Here is a 27,842-nt window from a genome sequence, read left to right as displayed (position 1 = left end):
CTCATGCCTGTAATCCCAGCACTTTGGGAGGCTGAAGTAAGAGGATCATTTGTGGCCAGGAGTTCAAGACCAGCCTAGGCAACACAGCAAAACTCTGTCTCTGCACAAAATTTAAAAATTAGCTGGGCATGTGCCTGTGGTCCCAAATACTTGCGAGGCTGAGGTGGGAGTGGGAGTATCACTTGAGGTGCAGCATGTAAAGCTGCAGTGAGCTATGACTGCACCACTGCACTCCAGCCTGGCCAACAGAGAGAGATCCTGTAGGAAGAAAGAAAAGAAAAGAGAAGAAGAGAAAGAAGAGGAAAAATAAAGAAAATTAAAACCTAAACAAACCAATAACAAGTAACAAGATTGAAGCTATAATTATGTCTCCCAACAAAGAAAAGCTCTGGACCTGATGGCTTCACTGCTGAATTCTACCAAACATTTAAAGAACTAATGCCAATTCTACTCAAACTCTTCAAAAAAATTGAAAAGGAAGAAATACTTCAAACTCATTCTACAAGACAGCATTATCCTTATATCAAAACCCAATAAGGACACAACAAAGAAAGAAAACCATGGGCCAATATCACCCATGAACATAGATGCAAAAATCCTCAATAAAATACGAGCAAACTGAATTCAACAACACATTAAAAAAATCATTCACCATGATCAAGTGAGATTCACATCTCAAGGATGCAAGGATGGTTCAACATACGCAAATAAATCAACATGACAGATCACAACAGAACCAAGAAGAAAAACCATATAATCATTTTAATAAATGCTTTAAAAGCATTTATTAAACATCTTCTAATAATAAAAACCCTCAACAAACTGGATATAGAAGAAACATATCTACTAAGGCCAGATGACAAACCCGCAGCTAATAACACACTAAATGGGAAAAAATTAAAAGCCTTTCCTCTAAAATCTGGAACAAGACAAGGATGTCCAGTTTCACTACTGTTACTCAACACGATATTGGAAGTCCTGGCAAGAGTTAGGCAAGAAAGAGAAATAAATGGCAACCAAATTGGAGAAAAAGAAGTTAAATTTCCTTTGTTGACAGAAGACATAATCCTATTCTTAAAGAAACCTAAAAACTCCACCAAAAACTTGTAAGAACTGATAAATTCAGTAAAACTGCAGGATACAAAAAGCAACGTACAAAAAATCAGTAGCATTTATATATGCCAAGAACAAACAATCTAAAAAAGAAATCAAAAAAGCAATTCAATTTACAATAGCTACAAATAATATAAAATACACAGAAGTCAATTTAACTAAAATGAAAGATCTATACAGGAAAAACTATAAAATGCTTATGAAAGAAATTAAAGACATAACAAATGGAAAGACATTCCATGCTCACGAACTGAAACAATTAATATTGTTAAAATGACAATACCACCCAAAGCAATTTACAGGTTCAACATAATCCCTATCAAAATACCAATGACATTCTTCACAGAAATAAACAAACGAACAAAAAATCCTAAAATTTATATAGAACCACAAAAGACCCTGAATAGCTAAAGCAATCCTGAGCAAAAACAAGGCGGGAGGCCTCACATTACCCAACTTCAAAATATACTACAAAGCTATAGTAATCAAATCAGCATGATACTTGCATAAAAACAGACACATAGACCAATGGAACAGAATAGAGAACCCAGATATAAATCCACACATTTACAGCTAACTCATTTCAACAAAGTCACCAGGAACATAAAATGGGAACAGTCTCTTTAATAAATGGTGCTAGAAAAACTGGATAAAGACTATCCAATTTGCAGAAAAATAAAACCATACCACTATCTCTAACCATATTAAAAAATCAAATCAAATTTAAAGACTTAAATCTAAGATTTGAAACTATGAAACTACTAGAAGAAAACACTGGGGAAATCAGAACATTGGTCTGGGCAAGATTTTTTGTGTAAGACCTCAAAAGCACTGCAACCAAAGCAAAAATGGATCACTGGAATTACATCAAACTAAAAAGAGTCTACACAACAAAGGAAATAATCAACAAAGTGAAGAAACAAGTCACAGAATGGGAGAAAATACGTGCAAACTATCAATGTGGCAACTGATTAATAATAAGAATATATAAGGAGCTCAAATAATTCAACAGCAAAAGAAAAACAAAACCCACAAATAATCCAACTTAAAAGCGGGCAAAAGACCTGAATAGATATTTCTCAAAAGACATACAAATTACCAACAGGTATATGAGAAAATGCTCAAAATCACTAATTTTCAAAGAAATGCAAACCAAAACCACAATGAGACATCATCTCACCTCAGTTAAAACAGCTTTTACAAAAAGACAAAGAATAACAAATGCTAGCAAGGACCTGGAGAAAATGGAACCCTCGTATACTGTTGGTGGGAATGTAAATAAGAACAGTCACCATGGAAAACTATGGAGATGCCTCAGAAAAAAAAAAAAAAAAATAGAACTAACATATTATCCAGCAATACCACTACTGAGTATAAACCTAAAAGAAAAAAAAAATCAATATAGTGAAGAGATATCTGCAATCCCGTATTTATTGCAGAATGATTCGTAATAGCCAAGATAGGGAATCAACCTAAGTATCCATCCATGGATAAATGGATAAAGAAAATCTGGTTTATATATACAATGGATTATCCAGCTGTAAAAAAAGAATGGAGTCATAACATTGGCAGCAACATGGATAGAATGAGAATTCATTATGTTAAGTAAAATAAGCCGAGCACAGAAAGACAAGTATCACCCGTTCTCATTCATATGTGGGAGCTAAATAAGTGGAACTCATGAAGAGACAAAGTAGATTGGTGGTTACCAGAGACTGGGAAGGGCAGGGGGAGAGAGTGATTAAAAGAGGTTGATTAACGGGTAAAAATATACAGTTAGGGCCGGGTGCGGTGGCTCAAGCCTGTAATCCCAGCACTTTGGGAGGCCGAGACGGGCGAATCACGAGGTCAGGAGATCGAGACCATCCTGGCTAACACGGTGAAACCCCGTCTCTACTAAAAAAATACAAAAAACTAGCCAGGTGAGGTGGCGGGCGCCTGTAGTCCCAGCTACTCAGGAGGCTGAGGCAGGAGAAGGGCGTAAACCCGGGAGGCGGAGCTTGCAGTGAGCTGAGATCCGGCCACTGCACTCCAGCCTGGGCAACATAGCGAGACTCCATCTCAAAAAAAAAAAAAAAAAAAAATATATATATATATATATATATATATACAGTTAGATATAAGAAATAAGACCTAGAAGTAATAAGACCTAGTGTTCAACACATCAGTAGGGTGACTGTAGTTTATAATAATCTATTGTACATTTCAAAATAGCTAGAAGGGAATAGTCTGAATGGTTTCTAGCATAAAGAAGACAAGTATTTAAGGTGATAGATATCACATTACCCTGATTTCATATGTAAATTTTATGTGAATTTATTAAATTATCGTGTGTCCTGAAAATATGTATGTCTATTATGTATCAATTTTTTAAATATATATTTAATTGTATAATTATGCCTATAATATACAGAATTGTTAAATATACAATAGCAGCACCAAGAAGGCAGGTGGGAACAAAGATATATTGGAGAAGGAAATAACACCATATGGTAACTCAAATCCACAAGAAGAATCACAGTAAGAAGGTATATGTAATAAATTAAATATGTAGATGCTACATACTTGTTCTCCCCTTTCTCTATCAGCTTCCTTAAAAGACACACAATTATGTAAAGTAATGATAAAAATGTATAGTTGGGTTGGTAACACATATAGACATTATATATATAGCATAATATATATCAGTTGAACACCCCAATCCAAAAATCTAAAATCAGAAATCCTCCAAAATCTGAAACTTTTTGAGCCTTTACATAAGGCCATGAGAGGAAAATTCTACTCCTGACCTCATGTGATGGGTCACAGTCAAAATGAAAGAGTATAACATACAGTTTATTCTAGGGAAAAAATACTTTCCCAAGCCCCTTCAGCTGTAATATATATTTTCCTCACATGTCCAGATTCCCCCACGCAAGCATGTCCACAAAGGGTAGATATGCCATACGTGCAGGCTGGATAGCATATCTGCAGGCTGGATGTGCCAATGGTAGGTTCCTCACAATGCCCCCACAAGAGGCCAATATCTACGTGCATTACTGTGTTTTTTTCTTATTCTCTGGTCTGCAGTATAAAGATACTGTTGACAAGGTCAAAAAGGCCTGCAGATACCACTATGGATAATAGTGTTATGAAAAAAAAGAAAGCATTTATATTTATCTACAGAACAGAAAGTCAAGCTGTTATAGCAACTGGGCAGCAGTGTTAAGTCTGAAATATGTTACAGAAGAGTATGGTGTTGAAATGACCACTATACATATGATCTGAAGAAAGAGAAGGACCAACTATAAAAGTTCTATGTTGAAAGTAATGAACAGAAGTTAATAAAAATAGAAAACTCCTGCAAAAAGCTAAAACTGAAATCTTGTTCAAGTATTGAAAGGGTAGTCCACCAGAATCACAGGGAATCCACACCACTTAATAGTATGCTGATCATGAAATAATGAAAGGCCGTGATGAACTGAAAATTGAAAAGAACACTGAATATTCAACGGGCATGTTGCAGAAATTTAAGAAAAGATACAGCGCTTGGGGGAGGGGGGCGTCCATTCCAAGATGGCCAAGCAGGAACAGCTCTAGTCTGCAGCTCCCAGCGTGACTGATGCAGAAGATGGGTAATTTCTGCATTTCCAACCGAGGCACCCGGTTCATCTCACTGGGACTGGTTGGACAGTGGGTGCAGTCCATAGAGGTCGAGCCAAAGCAGGGCAGGGCATCACCTCACCCAGGAAGCACAAGGGGTTGAGGGATTTCCCTTTCCTAGCCAAGGGAAGCTGTGACAGACTGTACCAGTAAAATCGGGACACTGCTACCCAAATACTGCACTTTTCCAATGGTCTTAGCAAACGGCACACCAGGAGATTATATCCTGCGCCTGGCTCAGCAGGTCCCATGCCCATGGAGCCTTGCTCACTGCTAGCACAGCAGTCCGAGATCAAACTGTGAGGCAGCAGCCTGGCTGGGGGAAGGGCATCCGCCATTGCTGAGGCTTGAGTAGGGACACAAAGTGGCCGGGAAGCTTGAACTGGGTGGAGCCCAGTGCAGTTCAACCAGGCCTGCCTGCCTCTCTAGACTCCACCTCTGGAGGCAGGAAATAGCTGAACAAAAGGCAGCAGAAACTTCTGCAGACTTAAATGTCCCTGTCTGACAGCTCTGAAGAGAGCAGTGGTTCTCCCAGCATGGTATTTGAGCTCTGAGAACGGACAGACTGCCTCCTCAAGTGGGTCCCTGACCCCCATGTAGCCTAACTGGGAGACACCTCCCAGTAGAGGCCAATTTACACCTCATACAGCCAGGTGCCCCTCTGAGACGAAGCTTCCAAGAGGAAGGATCCTGCAATATTTGCTCCTCTGCAGCCTGCGCTGGGATACCCAGGCAAACAGGGTCTGGAGTGGACCTACAACAAACTCCAACAGACCTGCAGCTGAGGGACCTGACTGTTATAAGGAAAACTAACAAAGAGAAAGGAATAGCATCAACGTCAACAAAAAAGACATCCACACCAAAACCCCATCTGTAGGTCACCATCATCAAAGACCAAAGGTAGATAAAACCACAAAGATGCGGAGAAACCAGAGCAGAAAAGCTGAAAATTCTAAAAACCAGAGCTCCTCTTCTCCTCCAAAGGATCGCAGCTTCTCACCAGCAACAGAAAAAAGCTGGACAGATAATGACTTTGACGAGCTGACACAAATAGGCTTCAGAAGGTCGGTAATAACAAACTTCTCCGAGCTAAAGGAGGATATGTGAACACATCGCAAGGAAGCTAAAAACCATTTAAAAAGATTATACGAATGGCTAACTAGAATAAACAGTGTAGAGAAGACTTAAATGACCTGATGGAGCTGAAAACCATGGCATAAGGACTACGTGACGCATGCACAAGCTTCAGTAGCCGATTTGATCAAGTGGAAGAAAGGGTATCAGCGACTGAAGATCAAATTAAGGAAATGAAGCGAGAAGAGAAGTTTGGAGGAAAAAGAAATGAACAAAGCCTCCAAAAAATGTGGGACTATGTGAAAAGACCAAATCTACGTTTGATTGGTGTACCTGAAAGTGACGGGGAGAATGGAACCAAGCTGGAAAATACTCTTCAGGATATTATCCAGGAGAACTTCCCCAACCTAGCAAGGCAGGCCAACATTCAAATTCAGGAAATGCAGAGAACACCACGAAGATATTCCTCGAGACAAGCAACCCCAAGATACATAATTATCAGATTCACCAAGGTTGAAATGAAGGAAAAAATGTTAAGGGCAGCCAGAGAGAAAGGTCGGGTTACCCACAAAGGGAAGCCCATCAGACTAACAGCGCATCTCTTGGCAGAAACTCTGTAAGCCAGAAGAGAGTGGGGGCCAATATTCAACATTCTTAAAGAAAAGACTTTTCAACCCAGAATTTAATATCCAGCCAAACTAAGCTTCATAAGTGAAGGAGAAATAAAATCCTTTACAGACAAGCAAATGCTGAGAGATTTTGTCACCACTAGGCCTGCCTTACAAGAGCTCCTGAAGGAAGCACTGAACATGGAAAGGAACAACCAGTACCAGCCACTGCAAAAACATGTCAAACAGTAAAAACCATCAATGCTAGGAAGAAATTGCATCAACTAATGGGCAAAATAACCAATTAACATCATAATGACAGGATCAGATTCAAAGATAACAATATTAACCTTAAATATAAATGGGCTAAATACCCCAATTAAAAGACACAGACTGGCAAATTGGATAAAGAGTCAAGACCCATCAGTGTGCTGTATTCAGAAGACCCATCTCATGTGCAGAGACACACACAGGCTCAAAATAAAGGGATGGAGGAAGATCTACCAAGCAAATGGAAAGCAAAAAAAAAAGCAGGGGTTGCAATCCTAGTCTCTGATAAAACAGACTTTAAACCAACAAAGATCAAAAGAGACAAGGCCATTACACAATGGTAAAGGGATCAATTCAACAAGAAGAGCTAACTATCCTAAATATATATGCACCTAATACAGGTGCACCTAGATTCATAAAATAAGTTCTTAGAGACCTACAAAGAGACTTAGACTCCCACACAATAATAATGGGAGACTTAACACCCCACTGTCAATATTAGATAGATCAATGAGACAGAAGGTTAACAAGGATATCCAGGACTTGAACTCAGCTATGCACCAAGCAGACCTAATAGACATCTACAGAACTCTCCACCCCAAATCAACAGGATATACATTCTCCTCAGCACCACGTCACACTCATTCCACAATTGACCACATAGTTGGAAGTAAAGCACTCCTCAGCAAATGTAAAAGAACAGAAATCATAACAAACTGTCTCTCAGACCACAGTGCAATCAAATTAGAACACAGGATTAAGAAACTCACTCAAAACCACTCAACTACATGGAAACTGAACAATCTGCTCCTGAATGACTACTGGGTAAATAACAAAATGAAGGCAGAAATAAAGATGTTCTTTGAAACCAATGAGAACAAAGACACAACGTACAAGAATCTCTGGGACACATTTAAAGCAGTGTGTACAGGGAAATTTATAGCACTAAATGCCCACAAGAGAAAGCAGGAAAGATCTAAAATCGACAACCTAACATCACAATTAAAAGAACTAGAGAAGCAAGAGCAAACACATTCAAAAGCTAGCAGAAGGCAAGAAATAACTAAGATCAGAGCAGAACTGAAGGAGATAGAGACACAAAAAAACCCTTCAAAAAAAATAAATGAATCCAGGAGCTCGTTTTTTGAAAAGATCAAGAAAATAGACCACTAGCAAGACTAATAAAGAAGAAAGGAGAGAAGAATCAAATAGATGTAATAAAAAATGATAAAGGAGATATCACCACCAATCCCACAAAAATACAAACTACCATCAGAGAATACCATAAACATCTCTATGCAAATAAACTAGAAAATCTAGAGGAAATGGATAAATTCCTGGACACATACACCCTCCCAAGACCAAACCAGAAAGAAGTTGAATCCCTGAATAGACCAATAACAGACTCTGAAATTGAGGCAATAATCAATATTTTACCAACCAAAAAAAGTCCAGGACCAGCAGATTTACAGTCAAATTCTATCAGAAGTACAAAGAAGAGCTGGTACCATTCCTTGTGAAACTATTCCAATCAATAGAAAAAGAGGGAATCCTCCCTAACTCATTTTATGAGGCCAGCATCATCCTGATACCAAAGCCTGGCAGAGACACACACACACAAAAGAGAATTTTAGACCAATATCCCTGATGAATATCGACGCAAAAATCCTCAACAAAGTACCGACAAAGCGAATCCAGCAGCACATCAAAAAGGTTATCCACCAAGATCAAGTTGGTTTCATCCCTGGGATGCAAGGCTGGTTCAACATACGCAAATCAATAAATGTAATCCATCACATAAACAGAACCAAACACAAAAACCACATGATTATCTCAATAGATGCAGAAAAGGCCTCCGACAAAATTCAACAGCCCTTCATGCTAAAAACTCTCAATAAACTAGGTATTGATGGAATGTATCTCAAAATAATAAGAGCTATTTATCACAAACCCACAGCCAATATCATACTGAATGGGCAAAAACTGGAAGCATTCCCTTTGAAAACTGGCACAAGACAGGGACGCCCTCTCTCACCACTCCTATTCAACATAGTGTTGGAAGATCTGGCCAGGGCAATTAGGCAAGAGAAAAAAATAAAGGGTATTCAATTAGAAAAAGAGGAAGTCAAAGTGTCCCCGTTTGCAGATGACATGATTGTATATTTAGAAAACCCCATCGTCTCAGCCCAGAATCTTAAGCTGATAAGCAACTTCAGCAAAGTCTCAGGATACAAAATCAATGTGCAAAAATCACAAGTATTCCTATATACCAATAACAGAGAGCCAAATCATGAGTGAACTCCCATTCACAATTGCTACAAAGAGAATAAAATACCTAGGAATCCAACTTACAAGGGATATGAAGGACCTCTTCAAGGAGAACTACAAACCACTGCTCAACGAAATAAAAGAGGACACAAACAAATGGAAGAACATTCCACGCTCATGGACAGGAAGAATCGATATCGTGAAAATGGCCATACTGCCCAAGGTAATTTATAGATTCAATGCCATCCCCATCAAGCTACCAATGACTTTCTTTACACAATTGGAAAAAACTACTTTAAAGTTCATACGGAATCAAAAAACAGCCCACATTGCCAAGACAATCCTAAGCAAAAAGAACAAAACTGGAGGCATCCTGCTACCTGATTTCAAACTATACTACAAGGCTACACTAACCAAAACAGCATGGTACTGGTACCAAAACAGACATATAGACCAATGGAACAGAATAGAGGTCTCAGAAATAACACCACACATCTACAATCATCTTATCTTTGACAAATCTGACAAAAACAGGAAATGGGGAAAGGATTCCCTATTCAATAAATGGTGCTGGGAAAACTGGTTAGCCATATGTAGAAAGCCGAAACTGGATCCCTTCCTTACACCTTACACAAAAATTAATTCAAGATGGATTAAAGACTTAAATGTTAGACCTAAAACCATAAAAACTCTAGAATAAAACCTAGGCAATACCATTCAGGACATAGGCATGAGCAAGGACTTCATGACTAAAACACCAAAAGCAATGGCAACAAAAGCCAAAATTGACAAATGGGATCTAACTAAAGAGCTTCTGCACAGCAAAGGAAACTACCATCATAGTGAGGCAACCTACAGAATGGGAGAAAAATTTTGCAATCTACCCATCTGACAAAGGGCTAATATTCAGAATCTGCAAAGAACTTAAACAAATTTACAAGAAAAAAAATCAAATAACCCCATCAAAAAGCAGGCAAAGGATATGAACAGACACTTTTCAAAAGGAGACATTTATGCAGTCAAATGAGCATGAAAAAATGCTCATCATCACTGGTCATCAGTGCAATCAAATCAAATCAAAACCACAATGAGATACCATCTCACATCAGTTAGAATGGCGATTATTAAAAAGTCAGGAAACAGGCGCTAGAAAGGATGTGGAGAAATAGGAACGCTTTTACAGTGTTGCTGGGAGTGTAAACTAGTTCAACCATTGTGGAAGACGGTGTGGCAATTCCCCAAGGATCTAGAACTACAAATACCATTTGACCCAGCGATCCCATTACTGGGTATATACCCAAAGGAGTATAAATCTTTCTACTATAAAGACACATGCACATATATGTTTACTGCAGCACTATTCACAATAGCAAAGACTTTGAACCAACTCAAATGTCCATCAATGATAGACTGGATTAAGAAAATGTGGCACATATACACCATGGAATACTATGCAGCCATAAAAAAGGATGAGTTCATGTCCTTTTGCAACGGCATGGATGAAGCTGGAAACCATCATTCTGAGCAAACTATCACAAGGACAGAAAACCAAACACCGCATGTTCTCACTTATAGGTGGGAACTGAACAATGAGAACACTTGGACACAGGGTGGGGAACATCACACACCAGGGCCTGCTGTGGGTGGGGTGCTAGGGGAGGGATAGCATTAGGAGAAATACCTAATGTAAATGATGAGTTAATGGGTACAGCAAACCAACATGGCACATGCATACATATGTAACAAACCTGCACATTGTGCACATGTACCCTGGAACTTAAAGTATAATAATAAGAAAAAAAGATACAGCATTAAATTTTTAAAGACATGTAGGGATAAAACATGGTGATCACGAAGCAACAGAGAAATTCTTTGATGAGTTTGCCAAGGTCATTGCTAATAAACATCTGACACTAGAACAAGTCTATAATGCTGATGAAACATCACTGTTTTGACATTATTGTCCCAGAAAGACACCAATTACAGCTGCTGAGATGGCCCTTACAGGAATTAAAGGACAGAATAACTGTGCTGGGATATGCTAATACACACGTTAAGTGTACATTTGCTTTGACAGGCAAAACCTCATGTTCTCACTGTATTCAAGGAGTGAATTTCTTACCAGTCCACTATTATGCTTAAAAAAAAGGGGGGGGAAAAGAAAAGGCATGCATCACCAGAAACTTTTTTTCTGACTAGTTTCACAAACATTTTGTACTAGTGGCTCATGCTTACTGCAGTGAAGCTGGACTGGGTAAGAACTGTAAGATTTTGTTATTCCTTGGCAACTGGTCTCTTCATCCTCCAGCTGAAATTCCCATAAAAAAAAATGTTTACACCATGTGCTTTCCCTGAAATGTGACTTCATTAATTAAGCCATGTGACCGGGATATCCTTAGATCAATAAAGAGTAAATATAAAAATATATTCTTGAATAGCATGCTGGTAATAGTGAACAGAAATATGGATGTAGAAAGTTTTCAAAAGCAGTTTAGTGTGGAGGATGCCATATATGCAGTTGCCAACACTCAGAATACAATGACTGAAGACATAGTCGTTCTGGCCTGTGACTATGTTCAGTGTTGATGATGAACAATTGGTGATTTCAAAGGATTCTGTATATCATCCAAAGGAAGAAAAAAAAAAAAAAGATGTATAACCTCCTTACATATGCAAAAAATGTACCTCCAGAGTCTATCGGTAAGCTGGAAGAAGTGAATATCGAAGATGTTTCTAACATTGATAACGAGGCTCCAGTTGTTCATTCAGTATCAATGGTGAAATAGTTAAAATGGTTCTGAATCAAGGTGATTTGATAACAAGTGATGAAGATAACATTAACAATGCAGAGAAAGTGGCTGTAGATAACATGATAAAACATGTGATGAGATTACTAAAGGTCTGGAGCAGTGTGCATTCACACCAAACAAGAATTCATGTCAATTTATAACATCAAAGACAGATTTCTAAGACAAAAACCATTGTTAATGAGGTAGATGACTCTAAAAGAAACATTTTTAAAAGCCATTCAGCAAAATGCTTCCTCATCTCTATAGGACCCACTACTTGGTCCCTCAATTGCTTCTGATGTTTTACCTAAAGTCAAAAAATACAGTGTATAGGAACATTTTAATCAAGACACAGCATCACAGGTGAAGACAAAGCTTGCCACTGTTTGAAGCTGCTGTTGTTTAACATCTGATAAACATATTCTGGTTACGCTATTGCACTGCTTAGTTATCCTGAACACATTATTTTTTTACTGTATTAAATGCACGTCATACTTTTTACTGTTAAGAATTTATGTATGAATATTCAGACTGGGTGTGGTGGCTCACGCCTGTAATCCCAGCACCCTGGGAGGCTCAGGTGTGTGGATCACTTGAGGTCAGGAATTCAAGACAAGCCTGGCCAACATGGTGAAACTATGAAAAAAAAAAAAAAAATTAGCCAGGTGTGCTGGTGTGTGCCTGTAATCCCAGTTACTTGGGAGGGTGAGGCACGAGAATCATTTGAACCCAGGAGCTGGGGGTCACAGTGAGCTGAGACCATGTCACTGCACTCTCGCCTGGGCGACAGAGTGAGACTCCATCTCAAAAAAAACAAAAAACAAAAGAACTTACGTATGAATAATGTAAGAAAATGAATGCTTATTGGTAGCATGTAAATTCAGAGTGAGAAATGATAATGCCAGTTCACCGCAGGTTTGTCCACATGGGCGGTGGAGATGCGCCGTCTTTGCATCCTAATGGATCAGTGCATACTAACGTTGTTTCACACACAAAAGTATGAAAAAGGTTATATAAAATTACCTTTGAACGATGCATATAAGGCGTATATGAAACGTAAATAAATTCATGTTTAGAATTGGGTACTATCTCCAAGATACATTATTATATAGAGGTGAATATTTCAACATTTGAAAAAAATTAAATAGAAAACAAAAAGTAAAATGGCAGATGTAGGCCGGGTGCGGGGGCTCACGCCTGTCATCCCAGCACTTTGGGAGGCAGAGGTGGGTGGATCACGAGGTCAGGAAATTGAGACCACCTGGCTAACACGGTGAAACCCCGTCTCTACCAAAAATACAAAAAAATTAGGCGGGTGTGGTGGAGGACGCCTGTAGCCCCAGCTACTCCGGAGGCTGAAGCAGGAGAATGGCGTGAACCTGGGAGGCGGAGCTTGCAGTGAGCCGAGATCGTGCCACTGCACTCCAGTCTGGGCGACCAAGCGAGACACCGTGCCTAACCAATGCTAGCTAACACTATACCAAAGAAAACAAGCAGATGGAAAATACATGAAAAGATGTTCAACATCATTAGTCATTAGAGAAATACAAATTTTAAAATTTGAAAACAATTTTGCTCAGTCAGATGTAGTGGCTCATCTCTGTAATCACAGCACTTTGGGAGACTGCAGCCAGAAGACTGAGACCAGGAGTTTTAGACTAGATTACTTGAAGTCTGTAGTTTGAGACTAGCCTGGAGAACACAGCAAAACCTCATCTCTACAAAAAATTTAAAAATTAGCTGGGCATGGTAGCATGCACCTGTAGTCCCAGCTACTTGGGAGACAAGAAAGAGGATTGCTTGAGCCCAGGAGTTCAATGTTACAATGAGCTATGATCACACCACTGCACTACAGCCTAGGCAGCTGAGCATGACTCTGTCTCAAAAACATAAAAATATATATATTTTTTTTTCTTTTTACCTGGAAATTCGTAGTTTTAGATTCTGCATTTAGGTCTATGATCCATTTTTAGTAAATTTTTATAGTATATAAATTTTTATATACTATATATTAGTATATTTTATATGCTATATAAATTATAGACTATATATTTTATATACTATATACTATATAATTCTTATAGTATAGCAAAGTATGGAGTGAAGTTCATTTTTCTGCATATGGGTATCCAATTGTTTCAGCACCATTAGTTAAAACTGTCCTTTTCCCACTGAATCTTACCTTTATTTAAAAACTCACGTATTTGTGGCCCTATTTTTTACTCTATTCCATTCCATTAATTAACTTCCCTAACTTGATGCCAATACTACACCGTTTTGATTATTGTTGTTTCACACTGAATCATTAAATCAGGTAACATTAGCTCTCCAAATTTGTTCTTTTTCAGAATTGCTTTGGCTATTCTAGGTCCTTTGATTTTATTTTTACTGGGATTGCACTGAATTATCAATCTGTCCAGAGAAAATTGGCATCTTAACAATATTGAGTATTCTAACCCATGAATAAATTGTATCTCTCAACTTATTTAGGTCTTAATTTTTTCAAGAATATTTTGTAAGTTTCCATGTACAGATACTGCAAATCTTTTATGCTACTTTCAGGCTTACTTACTTCACATTTTTGACAGTACTGTAAGTGGAACTGCATTTCAAAAGTCAATTTCTGATTACACATTGCTAGCGTATAGAGAGATACACTGATTTTTGTATATGAATTCCATATCTAGCAACCTTATGAAACTCATTTATTAGTTCTAAGAGCTTTTTAAAGATTCCATCAGATTTTTACACAGGCATCATATCTGAATAAAGACAGCTTTCTTTCTTTCTTCTAAGATTTAGATGCCTTTTTTCCTTTCCTTTTTCCTTAGAACTTCTAGTAGAATACTGAATAAAGAATGGATATCATTGCCTTGTTCTTGATCTTAGGGAGAAAGTAGTCTTTCACCATTAAGTTGTTAGATAAAGATATTCTGAAGATGCCCTTTATGTCAGGGGTCCCTAAGACAACCCTCAGGGTTGATGATTTGCTAGGACTCACAAGACTCAAAAGTTGCTCTACTCACGATTACACTTTATTATAGTGAAAGAACATAGAGTAAAATCAGCAAAGGGGAAAAGCACACGGGGTGAAGTCTAGGAGAAACCACATACAAGCTTCCAAGTGTCCCTTCCCGGTGTAGTCACGTGGAACACATTTCATTCTTCCAACTATGTGTGACAATATGTGCAAAGTGTTACCAACCAAGGAAGTTCACTTGAGCCAAAGTGTACAGGGTTTTTACTGGGTATCAGTCATGTAAACATAACAGCACCTGTGTGACTGACCTGTTACTGAAGTTCCAGATTCCCAGAGGGAAAGCAGGTCTTCACCATAAACCGCATTGCTAGTATAAATAATCTGGACAAACTGGTATAGCACGGCTCAAGGACTCAGGCATGCAAATACACTATTAAGACAAAAAATTTCAAGAGCTTAGTTCCCTGGAGGTGAGCAAAGGACAGTCATGGAAACAAGCTTAAGAATGGGCAAGGTTTGAACAACCCCAGCCTGCTGAGTTAACCCCCTTCCACACACCTTTCGTTAGGTTGAGCAAGATCCTTTCTATTCCTAGGTTGCTGAGAATTTTAATCAGGAGTCGATATTCGATTTTGTCAAAGGCTTTTTCTGCATGTACTGGAATCACCATATAGCTTTTCATTTTAGTTTGTTTACCTGGTGAATTACATTGATTGCTGTTCAAATATTAAACCAACCTTGCATTCTTGGAAGAAACACCAGTTGGTCATGATGTATTAATCCTTTTATATATGTTAGATTTGAGTTGCTGAAATTCTGTTTAAAGTTGTGCACATATGTTCATGCAGGATATTGGTCTGTAGTTTTCTATGATGGGTTTTGAAATAAAGGTATGACAGCCTCATGAAATGAACTGTGAAATATTACCTCCTCTTCAATTTTCTAAAACTGTGTTAATTAGTATTATTTCTTCCTTAAATATTTGGTAGAATTCACCACTGAAACCATCTGGACCTAGAATTTTCTTTTAGAATGATTTTTTCCTGCAAATTCCAATTCTTTAACAGATGCTACACTATCTGTGTTATCTGTTTCTTCACTGAGCTTTAGTAGTTTATGTGTCTCTAGGAATATGTCCATTTGATCTAAGTTGTCATAGTGCTTGATATAAAGTTGTTCGTAACATTCCTTTATTATCCTTTTGATGTCTTTAGAATATGTAGTGATGTTACCTCTCTCATTCTTAATATTGGTAATTTGTCTTTTTCTCCTGATCTGTTGGGCTAGAAACTTATTAATAGTATTGATGTTCTCAAAGAACCAACTTTCGGTTTCACTGATTTTCACTGTTGTTTTCTGTTGTAGTGATTTCCACTCTAACCTTTATTTCCTTGCTCCTGTTTAACTTCCTCTTCTTTTTCTAGTTTCTTAGAAAGCTGCGATTATTGATTTGTAACATTTCTTCTTTTCTAATACAGCCATTATATTTAGCTACAAATTTCCCTCTAAGTACTGCTTTGGCACCATCTACAAATTTGATATATTGTGTTTTCATATTTTCTATTTCTCTTTTCATTTCTTTAACCCATGGGTTACCTTAAAGTGTTATTTATTTACCAAATGCTTGGGAATTTTACAGATCTTTCTGTTACTGGTTTGTAACTTAACTCCATTTAGGTCAGAAAGTACATCTTGCATGACTTCAATTCTTTCAAATGTACTGAGACATGTTTTATGGGCCAGAATATGGTACATCTTTTTACATGTACTCTATGTAGTTGGAAAAAAAGAAAACCCATGTATTTCAGCTGTTGATGGGTGAATTGTTCTATAAATGCCAAGCAGATCAAGTTAGTTGATAGTGGTGTTAAGGTTTTTTATACTGTTGCTCATTTTCAATATACTTATTCCATCAATTATTTGGAGAAAACTACTGAAATCTCCAGTATAATTGGGTATCTTTCTATTTCTTATTGCTATTCTATTGATTTTGTTTCATGTATTTTAAAGCTCTAATATTAGATGTCTAAAATATCCAGGATTGTTTCTGGTTAACTGATCTCTTTATCATTCTTTATCCTTGATAATATCATTATCTCTGAAATCTACCTTAATAATACACCATTCACATTTTCTCTTCATTAGTGTTAGCACTGTGTATCTTTCTCTATTCAGTTTTATTCTATTCATGTCTTTATATTCAAAGCGTATTTCTTACAGACAACTTATACTTGGGTCTTTTTTTTTTTAATCCAGTTTGAAAATCTATGTCTTTTAATTGGAGTGTTTGATGCATTTATTTGTAGTATGATTATTGATATGATTAGCTTTAAGTTTACCATCTTGTTATTTGCTTTTTTTTCCTCTCTTTTTTTAGCCCCACCTGTCTTTTGTTCTGTTTTTCTTCTTTTTCTATCTTCTTTCAGATTGCGTGCTTTTAGGATTTCATCTTGTCTCCTTTGGTGGCTTATTAACTGTAATTCTGCCTATATAATATGCTTATTTCTTCACTTTCTATGCTATCACTCACTCCAATTTAACTTTTCTAGCTGATCCAACCTTTCCCACCCATCATCACTTAAAAACAAACAAACAAAAGATACTTCCTAGGATGTCTAATGAACTTCACATTACTAAATCCTATGCTCTTTTCAGTCCTCATCTTACTTATGTCACGGTAACATTTCACAGTTTATCCTCTGTCCTGAATCACTCTTCTCTTGGTTTCTACGATATGTCACTCTTCAGATCATCTTATTTTTTTGATCATAAATTCTCAGTCTCCTTTCACTTTGACTTCTCCTGAGCTTGTAACTTTTAGAGTTCCTCATGGCTCAGTCCTAGCCCTTCTTGTTTTCTCTCAGAATCTTCAAAAGATGGTCGTCAGGAATTATGAGATCATTCACAGGCATTTTCAGGGGCAAAGTAATGAAATAAATTTGTCAACATACATTTTGAAAAGTTGAAATGTAAGATTAATGATGATCTGCATGAAAAATCACTTTGTTTTCTTTAAAGTTACCATTCACTATAATATTCCATTATATTCACTCTGTTGATACATTTCACATCAGCCATAGTTAGCATTTACTTAAATATAGTAGTATAAAACTCAAGGAAACTTTCAGATTATTTTCACACAAAGCACAAAGTCCATTTGCTTTGTTGATATGGATAAAGAAGAAACCAAGAGAAAAGACGCATTCCTCAGCTGAAACAGGTAAAGATTCTTGATACTGCTGAGAAGCTAGTCAATTCAAATTTACTGCCTGAGAACAAACAAGCTATTGACCAAAATTCTCTATTAAATGATTCTATTCAATGTCTTATATTGTCATGCAACAAAATATAGGAGAGCAATTACTATCACGTGAGTGTTTCAGCATATATTTTGTTTTACGATTGGTCAAACTACCTGTGGAGAAAATATAAATCAGTGCTTGACACATACATAGTATATAAGGTAAAAGTACTCAACAACTTTTTGTTCTACATATCAGTGAAAACTTATAGTACAGGGAAGACAGTTTTTATTTAGACAATGATACTTTTGTGAGCTATGACATAAGTTGAAAAAGGTGTAAGACATTCAAAATTGACAGAGCATGAAGTATACAAACAGCAAAAACATACACTGTTATATTACTAAAAGATTCTTTATATGAAATAGGGAGTCAACAATATGCCTCCTGATTATAATTGAGTGTTGAAGGAAATAAGGGAAATTAAACATCATCAAATATTGACTATTCAGAGTACGTCCTCTCAGATGTTGCAGAAGGAAATGGCAGCGTTTGCAAGATTATTCTTCCCATGCAAGTTTGCTGGCTGTCAAGGAAAAAGGTGCTGACAAGTTTCTGAAATGAGGGATGAGATTTAAAAAAACAAAAAAAATTCTTCATAATGCTGACAATACCAAAAAGTAATTCTGTTTTCTAGAAGCCTGCTTAAGTGGAGAATAGCAGAGATATATCTAGAATTTTAAATAGTGTGAACCTACTACTTCAGGGCCAAAATACCCTGATTTTTAATGCTGAGAATAAGATATATTTTTCAAAGTCACCAAGCTATGTTGCAAATGGCTCAATTGCTAGGATGTGATTCCTTCCCAAAACCTGATGGTTTTCGTCACTCATCAGAGAGTGAGACTGATTACACTATTGTGTGTATAAAGAACATGACTAAATGTTAAAACAAAACATAGGAAAATACTTTCCAGATACTGAAGAAGCCAGAAAATGACTTAAGAATCCATTTGTCACTATTTTTCAAACATTCAGGCTGGTTGAAACATTCACCCTAATATTATAGGCTTGTCAATCGAGCAACTGAAAGAGCACAAGGTATCTTCAGGGAGAAATCTTCCAATAACTTCTCAGTCTGTGTTTGACCTTGATATTCCAAAACATCTGACAGGGCCAGCAAACACAAGTTTCAATTTTTGATCATCTATAATTGTGGCATAACATTTCCTAATTTAGTAGACATATACAGTAATCAAAATGTGGTCTAACCTTCATCTCAAACTATCTATCGTCAAATTAGATACAAGTACTTTGTAAGGAAAAAAAATCATCCTTCTCAATGATAATAAAAACATTAATTTCTAAAACACTCTTTTAATGGGCGCTGGGCACGGTGGTTCACGCCTGTAATCCCACGACTTTGGGAGGCCTAGGCGGGTGGATCACTTGAGGTCAGGAGTTTAAGACCAGCCTGGCCAACACGGTAAAATCATGTCTCTACTAAAAATACAAAAATTAGTCAGTTGTGGTGGTGCACACCTGTAGTTCTAGCTACTCAGGAGGCTGAGGCAGGAGAATCACTTGAACCCAGGAGGCAGAGGTTGCAGTTAGCCGAGATCATGCCACTGCACTCCAGCCTGGGTGACAGACTATCTATTGACACTGAGGCTCAAATTTCAATTTCCAGCCCAGCCTTCTCTGAGCTCCAGACTTACCTACCTAAACAACTGCCCTCCAAACTTTACTACTTGATGCCTCATAAGCACATTAAACATAGTGAGTTAAAAAACAAACTCCTGTTATCTTCCACATGGCCTTCCCTTTTCCAAGCTCAGTAAAAACATCTTGTTCCTGGCTGCCTGTGCCAGAAAGCTAAGTCATCATCTAAGACGCAGCTTGAATTGATCTTCTCTCTCTCTCCCCACTTAGTAATCACCTTCATAGGTGACTTCATAGTCACACCACATAGTCCAAGTCACCTTCATCTCTACCCTGGACTATACTATAACCTATTAGTCTTCCTACAGTCTCTTATCCCCCTCAGTATTAGTTTTCTTTTGCTGCTAGAACAAATTACCACAAACACAGTTGCTTAAAAACAACACTAATTTATTTTCTTACATTTCTGTGGAAATCTTGCATGCGTCTCAATAGGCTAAAATCAAGTTGAGTTTGATTCCCTTCTGAAGGTTGTAGGAGAGAATCTATTTCCGTGGTTTTTCAAGCTTCTAGAAGCTACCCACATACCTTGGCTTGTGACCTCCTTCCTTCACCTCCAAAGCCAGCCATGTTGTATCTCTTTGACCATTCTTCCATAGTCACTCCATGTCTTTTGTTCCCATGTTGTACTTTTAAGGACCCTTGTGATTACCTTGGGCCTCCCCACCCCCTGATAATCCAAGATAATCTCTTTATCTTAAGGTCAGCCAATTAGCTAATCACCTCCCCTTTGCCATGTAACGACATATTCACAGATTCTGGCTATTAAGATGTGGTTATCTTTGGGAGGCCATTACTATGTCTACCATATTTGCTAATACATAAACTCATTTTCTATACAGCAGCCAGAGTAATCTTCTTAAAAACACAAATATGTTCATGACACTTCCTTCAATGTGTTACCACTCCTCTAAGGATAAAGTTTAAAATACGAAACATGTGCCACAAATCCATGCATGGCCTGGTTCCTACCTCCTGGGCTTGTCTTCTGGCACAGTGTCCCAGTCACATAGGCTTCTCTCTTGTTCTCGAGCACCAAGCTCCTTTCTGCCTCAGGATCTTTGCTCACACTGTCTCTGCTGTCTGCACAGCTCTCCCCACCTTCCAGCCAACCTTTCCCTAGCTAATGCTTGCTCAATCCTTCAGATCTCTATAAAAGTTACTTCCACAGGGTGGCCTTTCCTGACTGCCCACTCTAGTACCAGCTCCCCTACACTGTCACAGTACTCTTTTTCTTTCGTATCCTTTTATCACATTAAATATTATCTGTATAACTATTTGTTTCATGTCTGCCTGCCTGCACCAGACTGCAAACCCATAAAGGTTGGGACCTAGTCTGTTCTGTTCACCACTGTAATCCCTGGGACTTCGCACCAACTAGCTTACAATACGTGCTCAGTAAATAAGTGAGTGCCATTATATGTTATTATATGACCAGCAGGCAGGTAAAGTATATGCAGTGTGGATATGCTGGACAAAGGGATGATTCATGGCCCCAGGCAGAATGGCGTGAGATTTTATCACACTACACAGTACAGTATGCAACTTAAAAGTTATTCATTGTTCATTTCCGGAATTTTCCGTTTCATATTTTCAGACCACAGCTGACTTCTGGTAACTGAAATTGTGGTAAGTGAAACCAGGAAAGCGAAACTAAAATAAACTAACAAATTACTAGAGAAACCCACATGTAGAATGTTGATTTTTAAAACCAAATTGTGCTTATCGATAGCATTCATATGCTCATAGGAAGAAAAACTATTAGTAGTAACAAAATACAGTAGCAATAAGACAAATATGTCTTATTTGGGTGACAAAAGAAGAATGTGGGAGGATCTGTGGAGGGTTCCCCACTTTTAACAAAAGTCAGCCTGCTCTGCTGAAATTAAGCAAAATCACACAGGTGATTTCAAAGAAAACCCATTTCTTGGCCGGGCGCGGTGGCTGAAGCCTGTAATCCCAGCACTTTGGGAGGCCGAGACGGGCGGATCACGAGGTCAGGAGATCGAGACCATCCTGGCTAACATGGTGAAACCCCGTCTCTACTAAAAATACAAAAAACTAGCCAGGCGAGGTGGCGGGCGCCTGTAGTCCCAGCTACTCTGGAGGCTGAGGCAGGAGAATGGCTTGGACTCGGGAGGCGGAGCTTGCAGTGAGCTGAGATCTGGCCACTGCACTCCAGCCTAGGCGACAGAGCAAGACTCCATCTCAAAAAAAAAAAAAAAAAAGAAAACCCATTTCTTACAAAGAAATGAGATAATGATGTAACAAACCAAGTATATAAGACATTAATTAATGCCTTTATAATTCTCACAAACACACAAATAATCCAACAGCAAATTCCGATGTATGTGTGACGGAGGAGGGAAAATTCATAGTAGGAGCAAAGAATTATCTTTAGTCCATGCTCGTCCAACCACCATCATGAATTCAACAAATATTTATTGAGTGCCTACTATGTGTCAGGCTCTGTTCTCTAATTGAAGATACTATAGGAAAAATAACAGAGAAAAATCTCTGTCCGTATGGAGCTTACAATATAGCGAAAGATTTAAAACCCTGAGTAAGACATATACTTGGGTGGCTAAAGGATTTGTTATGGAAAAATTAAGAAGGACTGATAACAAAAATGGAGTATATAGTTACATAAAGATATACACAGATATAAATACAAAATGCAGGTTGTTGATGACAGATAGTGAAACTGAATATATAAGCAGAGGGCGCATTTGCATTATTCTAAATTATTTTTGCTAAAATCAAATACAAGTAATTACTTTCCTCTAATGTGGCTTGATAAGAGTATTATATGTATGAATCAAAAATACTAAGATGATAACTATTGTTATATGATGCACAAGAAGGAACCATAATGTGCAACCAATAAATCCAGACCAACAGACTAGTTTCTACTGGATAAAAACTTAACTTAAAACCTTAGGGAAAGGCCGGGCGCGGTGGCTCAAGCCTGTAATCCCAGCACTTTGGGAGGCCGAGACGGGCGGATCACGAGGTCAGGAGATCGAGACCATCCTGGCTAACACGGTGAAATCCCGTCTCTACTAAAAAAATACAAAAAACTAGCCGGGCGAGGTGGCGGGCGCCTGTAGTCCCCGCTACTCAGGAGGCTGAGGCAGGAGAATGGCATGAACCCAGGAGGCGGAGCTTGCAGTGAGCTGAGATCCGGCCACTGCACTCCAGCCTGGGCCACAGAGCGAGACTCTGTCTCAAAAAAAAAAAAAAAAAAAAAAATCCTTAGGGAAATGTACTGATAAACTTTCTAAGTTATCTGGAAATATATTACAGAAATGAGAGGGGAAGAATACTGATTATAGGGAATTATTGCAAATGGAAATTAGGGGTCATTAAAGTAAATTTAAGCAGTTATCTCAGCATTGGGGTAGTTTCGTATGTTTCATATACAATTATGCATTGCATAAAAGCTTTCAGTCAACCATGGATTGCATATACAACAGAAAGATTATAATACTTTATTTTACTGTACCTTTTCTATGTTTAGATGCATAAATACTTTCCATTGTGTTACAAATGCCTCCAGTATTCAGTACAATAATACGCTGTACAGATTTCTAGGTTAAGAGCAATAGGCTATTTCATATAGCCTTAGGTGTGTAGTAGTCTTAAGAAAGTACACTCTATGATGTTCGCACAATGAAAAAATTACCCAACAACCAATTTCTCAGAACGTATCCCCATTGTTAAGAGGCGCACGACTGTATTCAGTCCAACAGCTTGCTGAAATATGATTCTGCCATTTTTCCAGTCAACTCCTAAGTTGTAAATACCGTACATCTGCCATCTTACCAGGCAGTTTCAACCATAGCAACAGAAGAATACTCTTGGCAAATAGATCCCACTCTCTGAGGGTTGCGTTGGGGTTCAGAAAATGCTACCCAGAAGTATGATACTTTGGCATGCTGAGTACTCCGAACTAAAAGAGATTGGAAGGCCTCAGCAGCAGCCTCGGAAGCAAAGTCTCCCTCTGATCTTCTCTTACCCTTCTGTCTCCTGCCCATCTTTCGTCCCTGAAGTGAGTCACAGAAACCAGAATTCTTCTTCCCCAAGGTGAGTGACAGAAACTAGAATCCCTCTCCTACAAAGCAAGCCATAAAAACTGGAACTATTGCTGTAACCTTTCCCTGCCATTCTCTATAGGAACTGGCCATAAAGAGATTCTCTAACCTACTTTGCCTGATAGTAGGTCGCTAAGACCCTCATTCCACAAGGGTCCTTCCTCCTCTGTAGGAGGAAGAAATGATACACAGAAAGATCAAGAAGAATCTGAACAAACAGGCCTTGGTGGGTTTCCTCCCTCAGTTTATTAACATGAGAGTATATCCTTTGTCCGATCACATTTTATACAGTTGTCTATGCTTCATGGGTCCTACGCATAAAAACAGAGATCTCCCTGGTCTCTGAAGTGCCGGGTGGCGTAAAACTTTGATTAGATTTGCTATGCTTTACCTTGTTAACCTATCTTCTGTTTCAAGGAGCGGTGGCTGTGATCCTTACAATGGGTGGTAAGGAAAGGTATGACGCTTTTCCGCCCCTATGTTGCACTTTAAATAAATAAATGTATAAAAGCAAAGGAGAGAAAAATACATGAAGTCATAATGAAAATACCAGAGTCAACCAAGGCAGACGGCAGACTTGCAGTTGATATGTCCCAGATCATCACTTTGTCCACTGAACGAAAATATCTAAGAACATAATAGTCCATACTCCAAGTTTTAAACGGCCGTCCACCAAGAAGGGAAAAGGAGAACTGACGGCTCCTCCTAGGCCCATTCGAGACAAGGGGGTCGAATTCCCTTGCTTTAGACGGATGGGACTGGCAGGTAAACCTGAGGCAAATGACTGACTACAGGTTCCAAGGCCAGTTACTCCAATTAGGAAGCAAAACACAAAGTTTCAAAAAACAGTGAAGGGAGTCGGGAGGCTGAGGCACGAAAATCGCTTGAACCCGGGAGACGGAGGTTGCGGTGAGCCCAGATCGCGCCACTGCACTCCAGCCTGGGCGACAGTGCGAGACTCCGTCTCAAAAACAACAACAACAAAAAAAACCGGTGAAGGCATGAGGCTGAAACATCACAGGAAGTAAAATAAATAACTGTAACAACAAAACAATAACGCATTGGAGACTCCACCGAGGCACCTCCACTGCTGAAAAAGGTACAGACTGCAGAAGCCAAAAGGCCCTGGCACTCCGGTCCCGGAACTCAACACCCAGACTGAAGCCAGCGCGGGGAACCAGTTCCGGTGGCCCCCTCCCGCCCCTCTCTCATCAACCCCGCCCACTGGGCCCGCCCCGTCCCGCCCGGCTACTCACCGGATTCGCTTCCCACATAACGGTGACAAAATCGAGCGGAGAGAGGCTGTGGGAAGGGGCTAGCCGCGGGGCCTGGGTGTTAGATTTTTTTTTTTTCCGCGGGTCCCCGGGAGCGAAGGGACGGAGCGGCAACCTTTACGAAGGCCTTCCTTCTCCCCCTCCCTGTCACAAGCCAGCGTTTACAGACCACCCAACCTCCCTACTTCCGCCCCACGCTGGCCAATCAGAGCTGTCCCCGCCCCACTTCCACAAGCTCGCCCCGCCCCTGCACGCTTATCCGTACGCACGCGGGCGGTCGTCCTGGGCGGGGCTTGCCAGTATCTGTCTTATGAAGGAGTTTAAAGGGTTTCTGGTCCAACTACAGCACCCAGTGATCTTAAAGCCACGGCTGGTTGTATTTCTTTCCTATGAAACAGATTTTTATTGATCACCGTGTAACGGCCAAGAGTCACACAGGCCTGGCAATGGCATTTGGGAGAAACTTCATAATCTTTCAATATCTTCATCCTCAAAATGGAGATGGTAGTAATATCTCCCTGAGTGAGATTATTGAAAGCATTTAGCACAGTATTTGGTACACAGAGTTCAATAAGTGAAGGTTATTTGCTCACAAGTGAACCTTTACATACGGTCCCTGCCCTCACGAATTTTATAATCTAGAAAAGAAAGCAAAAAGTAAGTAATTTAGAAAAGTTAAAAAATGCAATATGATTTATAGGTAATACGGTGAATAGAGAGTTCTATGCGAGCATATTTACCTAGGTTAGAGTGTCAAGAAGTTTAAAACCATGAGGATGTATTCCTACTGATGTAAAGAGAGCTAACAGAGTGAAATAATCTCCATGCAATAAAGGATCTACCCCATAGAAAATGAAAACAAAACAGCTCATTATAGATCCTTCTGGACTTTTCTATGCCTCTACACATTGAAAAAATAAATATGATCAAAGAATACCTATAGATTTAGAATCTGATTTTTTTTCACTTTAAAGATTATGTGGATATCCTTCCATTCCATTAAGTTTAAATCTATTTCATCTTTTAGTGGCGCCATCTTTGGTCACTGCAAACCTCCGCCTCCCGAGTTCAAGCGATTCCTGTGCCTCAGGCTCCTGAGTAACTGGGATTACAGGCGTGCGCCACTACGTCCAGCTAATTTTTGTATTTTTAGTAAAGATGGGTTTTTGCCATGTTGGCCAGGCCGGTCTCGAACTCCTGACCCCAGGTGATCTACCTGCCTGGGCCTCCCAAAGTGCTGGGATTATAAGTGTGAGCCATCTTGCACCTGGCCATATTTTAAAGTAGACTTATGGCATTCCATAATTTCTATGTATACTACGTACACACAAATATACACATTTGAAATAATCTACTGAGTAGACATTTGTGTGGTTTTCTATTTTTCGGTATTCCAAAAAAAGTGCTTCAACAGGCATTTCTTCACATTTGTCCATTTACTTCCTTGAAATTAACTCTTGGAAATAAGATTGTTTAATAAGAGATTATTTTTGCCAAATGGTAAACTAATTGCCCTTATGTCATTTATTGAATAATCCATTCTTTCCTCACTACTTTGAAGTGCCACTGTTAATTACAACCTAAATTTGCATATACATATACATAGGTATACATACACGTGTATATCTGTTTCTGAACATTCTCCTCTATTAATTATCTGCTTATTCCTAAAATATGCCGCAGTTATAATCATTACATCTTTAACATATTTGCCTTTTCATAAAGGAACCTCTCTCCTAATTCTCTTCTTTTTCAAAATTTTCAATATCATGAGTCTTTCCATTCAGAAATACTTGTTTTCTATATCTTTAGATGCATTAAAAAAAATTTTTTTCAGATCTGCATCAGAATCTGTAAAAAAAAAAAAAATCACATAGGTTTGCATAATCCTTGGGAAGTTTGTTCTTAGATATTTTGTAGTTTTTTTGTGAATGATGTAATTTAGGAAAGCTATTTATTTTTGTTTATTTACCTTGTGTCCTACCACAATATGAAAAAATGTCTTATTAGTTCTAACAGCTTGACAGCTCATCCCTCTGAATTTATACATAGACAATCATTATCACTTGCAAATAAGGCGTTTCTTTCTTCTTGATGCATTGGTCAAAACCTCAGAAAAATGTTTAAGACTACAGGACAAGATAATGGATATCCAGCTTTAATGCAGTAAGGCAAGCATGTGCCCATTTGGTGCTAGTTGGTATTCATTTTGGGGGGAGCGGGGGACAGAGTCTCGCTCTGTCGCCTAGGCTGGAGTGCAGGGGCGCTGTCTGGGCTCACTGCAAGCTCCGCCTCCCGGGTTCACGCCATTCTCCTGCCTCAGCTTCCCGAGTAGCTGGGACTACAGACGCCCGCCACCTCGCCTGGCTAGTTTTTTGTATTTTTAGTAGAGACGAGGTTTCGCCATGTTAGCCAGGACGTCCTCGATCTCTTGACCTCGTGATCCACCTGCCTCTGCCTCCCAAAGTGCTGGCATTACAGGCGTGAGCCACCGGGCCCGGCCTGTGGAGATCTCTTCTTTCTTAAACCTCATTAACCAACCTCTGATAGCTTCAAGCGTCTTCTGCAGCTTCTTCATTTCTCTCCACTTTCACAGAATTGAAGAGAGTTAGGGCCTTGCTCTGGATTAGGCTGTGTTGTGGCTGGTTTGATCTTCTATCCAGACCACTGAAACTTTCTCCATAGCAACAATACAGTTTTTTCGCTTTCTTATCATTGTGTGTTTACTGGAGTAGCACTTTTAAGAACTTTCCCTTTGCAATCACA

The 27,842-nt window shown here is 38.8% G+C and overlaps 1 protein-coding gene across 13 annotated transcripts in view; it reads right to left on the bottom strand.

Moving 5' to 3' along the window:
• Window positions 1–25,295, bottom strand: part of PARP11 (poly(ADP-ribose) polymerase family member 11) — a 55,412-nt gene extending 30,117 nt beyond the window's left edge. For 3 of the 13 annotated variants that reach the window (XM_033223173.1, XM_033223181.1, XM_033223186.1), the window contains exon 1: window positions 25,059–25,295. In XM_033223173.1, the coding sequence (XP_033079064.1) occupies window positions 25,059–25,076 (18 nt within the window). In that variant the 5' untranslated portion in view covers window positions 25,077–25,295. The other 10 variants (XM_033223177.1, XM_033223176.1, XM_033223183.1 and 7 more) reach the window with 6 other exon arrangements.
• Window positions 25,296–27,842: the final 2,547 nt, after the last annotated feature.

The sequence above is a fragment of the Trachypithecus francoisi genome, unplaced genomic scaffold (assembly GCF_009764315.1).
Source record: "Trachypithecus francoisi isolate TF-2019V2 unplaced genomic scaffold, Tfra_2.0 Lachesis_group11, whole genome shotgun sequence".
Lineage (NCBI taxonomy): Eukaryota > Metazoa > Chordata > Mammalia > Primates > Cercopithecidae > Trachypithecus > Trachypithecus francoisi.
Note: the sequence above shows the minus strand (reverse complement) of the source record. Positions and strands in the feature narration are given on the sequence as shown.